This window comes from Sinocyclocheilus grahami, unplaced genomic scaffold (genome assembly GCF_001515645.1).
Source record: "Sinocyclocheilus grahami isolate Dianchi unplaced genomic scaffold, SAMN03320097.WGS_v1.1 scaffold530.1, whole genome shotgun sequence".
Classification (NCBI taxonomy): Eukaryota; Metazoa; Chordata; class Actinopteri; order Cypriniformes; family Cyprinidae; genus Sinocyclocheilus; species Sinocyclocheilus grahami.
Genome location: NW_015505709.1, coordinates 816155 through 825836, shown reverse-complemented (window position 1 = coordinate 825836; position 9682 = coordinate 816155). Strand labels below are relative to the sequence as shown.

Sequence of the window (9682 nt, the reverse complement as noted above, 5' to 3'; positions counted from 1 at the left end):
TCTGCCTCTGCCTCTGTGTACGCAGAGGCAGAGGCGGAGTACACAGAGGCAGAGGCAGAGGCAGAGGCAGAGGCGGAGTACGCAGACGCAGAGGCGGAGTAGATGGGCAGGGTTCAACCTCACAAAAGCAAGAAGGAGAGGCAGAAATATCATTGGCCACAGGGCTATAATCAATGTCCCAGGGCAACGTGGGGGTAACTCACCCTTTGCGCTGCCATTTCACAGTATGGGGTTCTCCTCCGTCATGCCAAAATGGGCCCTTACAACACACCTCACATTCTCGCATTTTTGGACCGATTGCACCACATCGTCACAGCAGGTAATGAAATGCACCAGATACAATACACTGTCATCCTGTGACCAAGTCGACGCCGCAGCTGTGCAAGGATGGATTCGATATTCAAGACGGTTCTTCCTGCGTTGTCTTGCTAATGAGGATATTGCTTGTGATGTTGATGAAATTCTCTGGCCAGATCCAGCTAGGCGAAGAGATAATGTATAGTATGTTTACTGTAGTATTTTCTGTACAATATTGTCAGTTTTTTTCATATTATTTTTTATGTTTGTTGTTGTCGTTATTTACTGTAATTGTAACCTGTACTGGATACAGTATTTTACGTTTGTCTGTTGTTTGCTGAGCTAACAGTGTTATGCACACTACTGTAGTAGCATGACAACTGGGACATGTTTTGTTGTGATTCTCCATGTTGACTGATTTGGGTATATGGAGAGAAATCAATGATATTTTCGGCAGTCTGCAGCATTGGTCTTGTGTAGTGTTTGAACTATTGTATAGTTGCACTTTGTGTACTCTAATCACTGAGAATTAGACTTGCTAGAAGTGTTTTAGGTTGGCAAAAGCAGTGTGTAACTGGTTCAAAAAGATTAAAGTCATATGAAAAGTGTGTTTCGTATGGTAACAAAATATTGTTTTTATAAAGTTGTATATAGTTTTGACAAAAGTGTTCCATTTTGCAAATGATCTGAAGTGCTACTTTGGTGTAGGGTTGTGTTAATTGTGTGTAGTGTTTTGACAAACCGGGCCCTGTTTTCAAAATTGTGCTTAAGCAATCGTAAAAAACTGTAATACACTGTGTTTAATCTCTTTGGTTAAGCAGCATATAGTGTGTAATATAAGACCATTTTAAAATCAGATTAACAATGTTTCAGGATTTTGACATTTTTGATACTTTTTACTACAGAACTTTTCACTTAAATTGTTAAGCAGATTTACCAGTAGTTTGACTGGTTCTCATTGAGCATGTAGCCTGTTATGCTTATATAATGTTCATATTTATATAATCTAGACAATGTATTTAAACAAAAACCTTAAAGGGGTCATATGATGCGATTTCAATTTTTCCTTTCTCTTTGGAGTGTTACAAGCTCTTGGTGCATAAAGAAGATCTGTAAAGTTGCAAAGACTAAAATCTCAAATCCAAAGAGATATTCTTTATAAAAGTTAAGAGTCAGCCACGCCTACCTAAAACGGCTCGTTCTAACACGCCCCCACATATCTACATCACGATGTGGGAAGATTTGCATAATGCCGCCCAAATGTTCACACAAAGTAGGCGTAACTTTTATTCTCACTGTAGTATTGTTGTTGCCGCCGCCATGTCGTGAAGGCGCTGTGTGCTACTTTGTTTGGCCTTCCAAAAGAGGACGATATCTGCTTCGTCATGCCTGATCCGTGCTGGTCGCTGAGGAAATACATCAACTTCGCGCTGTGGATCGCCGGATCGGCTTTCAACCGTGGATGAACGGAGTCCAGCCCGGAGTCGTCACATGTCCTTCCGCGTAAAAAGAAAGTATAAGTCATAATAATCCATAATTATGTCCCCACTGGATGCAACGAATGCCTAGTTTATAATGAGTTTTCATGTTTTTGAATCATCGCTCCGGCCTGACGGCATCATCACAGTATGGTGAGGGGCGTAACATTTCCGTCACACACAGTATAAGTCATTATAATCAGTAATTATGTCCCCACTGGATGCAACGAATGCCTCGTTTGTAATGAGTTTTATTGGTTTCATCTTGCCGTGCCGGGAGACGGCATCAGAGTGTGTAAAGGGGCGTAACATTTCCGTCACACGCTTGAGGCATTCGGCCAATCACAACGCACTGGATAGCTGGCCAATCACAGCACACCTCGCTTTTCAGACCGATGAGCTTTGTAAAAATCGTTTCAGAAAGGCGGGGCATAGAGGAGAAACAATAATGAACAGTATGTGGAAAATAATGTTTTTTGAACCTTAAACCGCAGAAACACATTTCATTACACCAAATACACAAAATAATGTTCTGTTTAGCAGCATCATGTGAGACCTTTAATGTCGAAAGACTGTCCAGGAACCAGACTGAACTCAAATCTCTGAAGCAGTTTGGCAAGCACAACTTTTGCCTCCATCTGAATGTAGAAACATGACAGAGTAGTCAAGATCACAGCAGATTTGGCACTTGGAAAACAAAAGTATAAATCAAACATCTAAAGGAATCCAACACATGACCCTGTGTGTTCTGAAAATCAAAAAATTCTGAAGGATAAAGGAAGGTGCAAACATGTGTGTCTATGTGTGTGTGTGTGTGCTTCATCACCTGTGAGAAAACCTGCCCTAGACAGGTTCGTGGACCAAGTGCAAATGGGTAGTAGCAGTAATAAGGCCTTACAGATAAGAACACAATTAGAATGACAGATTTCATGCTAAAATGTCACAATATAAAAGTGTATTCACAGGGGCGGCGTTTCAGTATAGCAGGACACCATACCCCGGTTGTGGGTTGCCATACCCTAGCCTAGGCAATCATCCCCTGCGACCCCCAGACTGCAATTTCATCAGAAGGGGAACCACTCTGAACCCCCGAACCGCGATTCACACCACTGCTATACCTTATGGTTTTGTGAAACGCCGTGTGCATGTCGTAAATATCATAATTATGAAATAACGACTGTAAAGTGTGCTCATGTCCTTGTTTAACTTGTTATAACAACTTGTAGACTCTGACCCCTGCAATATCATGTGGAAACACTTATACAGTACAAACAGACATACAATAGTTTAATGTAGCTAGCTCAGAGAAGAAGAAAAAAAAACCTAAAATATGTTTATTACCAATGCATTTGTGTAACAACTGTTATTTGTTGTAGTTTTGTCTAATGATTACACAAATTGCACAGATTCATTACATTAAGAGTGTTACCAGAAATTAATAAATCGGAGACGAACACGTCACAGGTTGTCATCTCGTAATTATGGTTATTATGGCATGAATTTTGAAACAGAGGGTAAAATGAGACTGTGATAATGACTTACTTTGGGGCGTTCACATCAAATCTCTCTGGATCAAACTTTAAAAATCTTTTTTCAACGGATCTTTAAAATAATTTTCCATTCTTTGGGAGACATAAGAACTGAACTGTATGGAAAGAGACGGAAATGGTTCAAAATTTTCATGTTTTTATAAAGTGCAACAAGTAAAATTTATGACGCCATTGTTGTTAGAATTTATTGCTGATTTGAAATTATAAAAAAAAGACTGACAGTTCATCCCGTCTGGAGATGAAAGGTAAGAGTTCATTGTTACTGGCCAGGTTCACTGCTTGAGTCCCTTTTATGACCATTTCAAGGACTAAACACAAGGCTGGATCAGTCAGAGTCTCATGCCAAATATCAGTAGCCCTTACAGGGAGTTTCTCAATCTGCCCCAGGTAGAACAAATATACAGCATCCTTTTCCTCCCTATACTCCACGTGTTATGGCAGACGGGATTGGCCATAGGCATTCGCATGGTGTTCAGCGTTTTTATACTCAATAGTGTAGTTATGCGCAGACAGACGTAAAGGCCTACCTTTGCATTCGCGCCACTGCCATAGACGGAATTCCCTTTTGGGGACCAAAGATCGTAGTGAGTGGTTTGTGGTCTGTGAAAAGCATGAACTTTCGAATGTAGAGATACTGGTGGAATTTCCGGACTCTGAATACTATTGCCAATGCCTCACGCTCAATCTGTGCATAATTCTGTTCTGCCTTACGAAGTGTGCGTGAAGCAAAGGCTACAGCCTTTTTTTCACCATTGGGCAACATGTGGGAAATGACAGCCCCAATACCATAAGGTGACGCATCACATTTGAGGCGGATGGTGTTCTGAGGGTCATAGTGTGTCAAGACATTTTGTGACACCAGTAGTTCCTTTGCCTTTTTGAATGCAGTGTCGCGCTCGACAGACCACTGCCAGCATGTTCCTTTACAGAGCAGTGCATTCAATGGATTCACTATGGTTGCCAAATTGGGTATAAATCTCCCATAATAGTTTAACAGGCCCAGAAACAATATCAACTGTGTGACATTTGATGGTGTTGATGCATCAACAATTGCTATTACTTTATCAGGCGACTTGAGGAAGCCTTCAGCATCAATTATGTGACCCAGGTACTCCAATGAGTCCTTGAAAAAGTCGCATTTGCTTTTTTCATCATGTAAGCCCAACTGCTTCAGACATCCAAGAACTGCATCCAGGTTTTCCAGGTGTTCAGCTTCGGTCCACCCAGTTACCAGAATGTCATCGAGGTAACAATGGACATTTGGTAGGCCTTGTAATATTTGGTCCATAGATCTCTGGAACATGGCTGGTACCGAAGTGATCCCAAATGGAAGACAATTATATTGGAATGGGCCTTTCTGAGGTGAAATTACAAGAATCTGCTTGGACTCTTCCTCAACCCTCATCTGAAGGTAAGCATGCGATAGGTCTAATTTACTAAAACACGACTCCTGCTAATGAAGCAAACAGGTCCTCAATGCGCGGTAGGGGATAGGATTCAATGTGTACGGTGGGGTTTACAGTCACTTTAAAGTTGCCACAGATGTGCACATATCCATCTTTCTTTAAAACAGGGACTATTGGAGTAGCACATTCACTGTACTCTACAGGAGAAAATACACCAATTTCAGTGAGACGGTTCAGTTCAGCCTCAACTTTTGGGTAAAGGGCTTACGGAACAACCCTATGTTGACAAAACTTGGGTTTGTGTTCCAATTTCAATGCAAATTTAGCTTTGATGCTTTTCATTTCTCCCAATTGTTTAAAGAATTATTTTTTATATTATGGGATTCTGAGGAAGACTAAAGTGGATGAAGATGAACCAGAAGTGTACATGTATGGTAAACAGGTAATATAGGCCTCATGATAATCTGTTCAGTTGTTTATGCAATGTTTTTAAAGTCTTTGTTCAATGGTAAATAAATATGCATGCTATGCAAAAAAAGTATACACCGTGTATCTGCCCTATAAACTTGACACTGGTTGCTATCTACAATTTATGGTCGAGTGTGAGATTTAAAAAAAAAATGTATATATATTTATCCTTTTGTGGTCCAGAAAAGAAGAGCTGATTCATTTATAGGCGCTTATGTATGTTTCAGCTCACCCTTCATTTTTTGTGTTTTCTTATAATAAAGTTAACATTGGCTGGATATTACATTGTTACTTACTTATCAGCGCTTTGAAACTGGAGATTCGGCATACTCTTGTTTTTCAAATAAAACAAATAATCCAAACATAAATGAAATCATATAGGATGAAGCCCCTACATTAAAGGGTTAGTTCACCCAAAAATGAAAATTAGGCTGTGTTTTACTCACCCCTGAGGCATCCTAGGTGTTTATGACTTTCTTCTTTCAGACAAATCCAGTCGGAGTTATATAAAAAATTGTCCTGGCTATTCCAAGCTCTATCATTGCAGTCAGCGGGTGTTGTATGCATCAGTCCAAAAGAAGTGAAATAAAAAGCGCCCATCCATAAAAAAAGTGTCTCACACGGCTCCGGAGGGTGAACAAAGGCCTCCTGTAGCGAATCGATGCGTTTTTGTAAGAAAAATATCCATATTCAAAACGTAATAATCAATTTAATGTAGCTTGCGCCAACAGTTGTAAACGGAAGTAGCTCTGCTGATGACGTATGAAGTCAGCTTTGCGCATGCGCCAGTGAGTCTCGTGTAAACCAATGTTTGTTAACAGGAGCAAAGGAAGCAACATTTCCTTACTTTAGCAAAGTCTCCTCTTGGCTTATATCGAAATCCTCTGACATTCTTCTTTACAAATCCTCGTTTTGTACTTCTATTTAGTGACCATTGTTTTTTTTTTATCTCTCCGCTGCGTTTCCGCGTGCGTCACTTCTGAGCGGCGCATGTGCAAAGCTGAACTCATACGTCATCAGCCCGGAACTGCTTTCGTTTACAACAGTGAGCGCAAGCTAGATTAAATTGATTATTACGTTTTAAATATGGTTATTTTTCTTACAAAACGCTACAGGAGGCCTTTGTTCACCCTCGGAGCGTGTGAGACACTTTTTTTATGGATGGGTGCTTTTTATTTAACTTCTTTTGGACTGAAGCACTGCAACACCCGCTGACTGCAATGATAGAGCTTGGAATAGCCAGGACAATTTTTTATATAACTCCGACTGGATTCGTCTGAAAGAAAAAAAGTCATATACTCCTAGGATGCCTCGGAGGTGAGTAAAACACAGCCTAATTTAAATTTTGGGGTGAACTTACCCTTTAAGTATAGATGTTTACTCTTATTGTAGATCTGCGGAACTGATTTGTCTTTGAAGCATACTGCCATAAAACGCCATATGATCGCCTAAACTGGAGCTACTGATAATGAAAACTGCCCAAACAAATAAGTTTTATCCACAGGCTACAGACTTTTTATTTAATGTTGAAAACATCACAGAATCATGGAAGTATGAAATGAAAGCATAACAAATGACAAGTCTTAATCAATGTTTGCATTTTGCAAGACTACTAGCTGATTTTGGGAACGGAACAAACAAAACTCCATTAACTAGCCACTCTAATGAACCAGTTTTGTGTATTACGACCCACAGTGGCCTGATGTGATATCCACAAATCATAGAGTTTCCCATAGGTAGAATATCTTGTGTTTTTCTGTGGGTGCTCAGGGTCCCATGGGATATTTGAACAAAAATAGCAGGGCCTAGTTGGCGATATGTCTTAATCAATTAATTCATATGTATTGATTAAGACATAGTATCATTCTTTCATGTAGTTTATCTAGTCATTGAATCATTGACTTACCCGATTCAAAAAAGCTGAATAGTTCCAAGATGAAACAACACTCTCTGTGTTGCTGAGAGACAACTGTTCTGCTTTGTTTAGAAATTTTCTTTGGCAAAATAGAAAAAAAAAAAAAAAAACCCTAGTCAAAATTATTCAGTAACAATGTACTGACAGGCTTTTTATATGTGACAGAAATGTATTCATTAAAAAGAAGAAAGAAAACGTGAATATCTTGAAAACATTTTTCTTTATTTCTTACATTTCATAAAAAAACTTAGATGAGATCAGTGCTGAACAGTCTTCAAACATTTTATATGTCAATTGGAATATATGAAAAGGATTGTAGGTGATTTGAGGATGTGAAGAATGCAGCCTTCTAAATACACAGCTGAGAGTCATGAAACAAAGGCTACCTTTCAAGCATCCTTCAAACTGAGAAGGCTAACATGTCACTATGTCAGACTTTTAAAATTACCATTAAAATGGTCTAGTTGATTGCAATTGGTTAAAAAAATTGTAGTAGACTTAGAGCAGCTATAAAACTTGAAATTATTAACTACAAAACACTGTATCATCATTGCAAATAAAGAAAAAATTAGAGGAAACACAAAAGGCTCATTTCAGATGAACAAACCACAGAACAGATCACCATGAGATTCATGCTGGTTAGAAACGTGTCCGAGTGTGGTCTGACTTGCTCTGATGTCATGCTGACATATGTCAAAAAACTCTCGCAATGATGAGACTCTTTTTTTGGTTAATGTTTGAATAATACAAGATGATGTATGCAGGCATAAGTACACAAGAATTGCTACAAAACAAGGGCCATAAACATGTCCTATGAGCAGTGTTTAATGTTGCAGATCACTCCGCTCTTGGGCCGTAGAGTTCCTGTGTCTTTAATGTCAAAAGACTGTCCAGGAACCAGACTGAACTCAAATCTCTGAAGCAGTTTGGCAAGCACAACTTTTGCCTCCATCTGAATGTAGAAACATGACAGAGTGGTCAAGATCACAGCAAATTTGGCACTTGGAAAACAAAAGTATAAATCAAACATCTAAAGGAATCCAACACATGAGCCTGTGTGTTCTGAAAGTCAAAAAATTCTGAAGGTGCAAACGTGTGTGTGTGCTTCATCACCTGTGAGAAAACCTGCCCTAGACAGGTTCGTGGACCAAGTGCAAATGGGTAGTAGCAGTAATAAGGCCTTACAGATAAGAACACAATTAGAAATCAGCAGATTCCATGCCATAATGTCACAATATAAAGGTGTGTTCATGTCATAAATACCATAATTACAAGAATCGGACTTGTAAAAATCGCTCACGTCCTCATTTAACTTGTACAGTAATTACAATTTGTAAATTCTTACTGCTGTAACATTATGCCAAAATGCTTTAAATGGCAATGGCTTTAGCAGTAAAATGTAGTTAAGTAGTTATTTCATAATATTTATGTTTAATAATTTCTATAACTGCCTATTGTTAATGTATTAAAAATGTATGAATAATCTGAAAAAACAAACAAACACATACACATACACATATACATACAATACAGCAGCTAGTACATAGTTAAACTCTGGTAAATAAACTATACATGTATTAATAAGGCATTTGCGTAAAGGACTGTTATTTGTTATATTGTGGTTTTGATTACTCAAATTACACAGATTGCATTAATAGTGTTGCCATGGAAATCAAACGTCCAAGGATGTGAACATCTTAAAGTAGAATGTCAAAAATGGTAATCTCGTAATTACTGTAATTATGGCGTGAATGCAGCATACTAAAATACTAAAACAGAGGGTAAAATGAGACTTACTTTGGGGCGTTCACATCAAATCTCTCTGGATCAAACTTCAACGGATCTTTAAAAAACTTTCCCAGTCTTTGGGAAACATAAGAACTGAACTGTATGGAAAGATTTGAAAATTATTCAAAATACTCATATTCATATAAAATTAGTTCCCCTTCAAGGGAACTCGCGCTGCATCGAAACACTGGGAACACCTCTGTGTGATCGGGTCCTGTAGCACGTGTGAAATTAGTCTAATTGGGTGGTTAGACGTCATGGTCGGGTGACGTAGAGACCAGAAAGCTTAAAAGTGCATCCAGAAAAAAACTGCGTTAAAGGGGTCATATGATGCGATTTCAATTTTGCCTTTCTCTTTGGAGTGTTACAAGCTCTTGGTGCATAAAGAAAATCTGTAAAGTTGCAAAGACCAAAGTCTCAAATCCAAAGAGATATTCTTTATAAAAGTTAAGAGTCAACCACGTCTACCTAAAACGGCTCGTTCTAACACGCCCCCACGTCTACTTCACGATGTGGGAAGATTTGCATAACGCCGCCCAAATGTTCACGCAAAGAAAGAAGGCGTAACTTTTATTCTCGCTGTAGTATTGTTGCTGCCGCCGCATGTCGTGAAGACGCTGTGTGTTTTGTTGTGAAAGCGAATATACTTTGTTTGGCCTTCCAAAAGAGGACGATATCCGCTTCGTCATGCCTGGAGCTGATCCGTGCTGGTCGCTGAGGAAATACATCAACTTTGCGCTGTGGATCGCCGGATGGGCTTGTACCGTGGAAGAAGTGGAG

General features: G+C 39.1%; 1 protein-coding gene and 1 long non-coding RNA gene across 5 annotated transcripts in view; both read right to left on the bottom strand.

The window, feature by feature from the left end:
* Positions 1 to 2348: 2348 nt before the first annotated feature.
* On the bottom strand, positions 2349 to 3354 carry LOC107555291 (uncharacterized). The gene is made up of 3 exons (XR_001605151.1): positions 3318 to 3354; positions 2602 to 2668; positions 2349 to 2413 (listed from the first exon to the last, which is right to left on the bottom strand). It is a non-coding gene; the product is annotated as an uncharacterized lncRNA (long non-coding RNA).
* A 3991-nt stretch (positions 3355 to 7345) lies between these two features.
* LOC107555298 (cholesterol 24-hydroxylase-like) overlaps positions 7346 to 9682 on the bottom strand; it is an 18594-nt gene continuing 16257 nt past the window's right edge. For all 4 annotated transcript variants that reach the window (XM_016238049.1, XM_016238050.1, XM_016238051.1 and 1 more), the window contains 3 exons: positions 8912 to 9000; positions 8228 to 8294; positions 7346 to 8066 (listed from right to left, as the gene is read on the bottom strand). In XM_016238049.1, the coding sequence (XP_016093535.1) occupies positions 7926 to 8066; positions 8228 to 8294; positions 8912 to 9000 (297 nt within the window). In that variant the 3' untranslated portion in view covers positions 7346 to 7925. The remainder of the gene's footprint in view (positions 8067 to 8227; positions 8295 to 8911; positions 9001 to 9682) is intronic.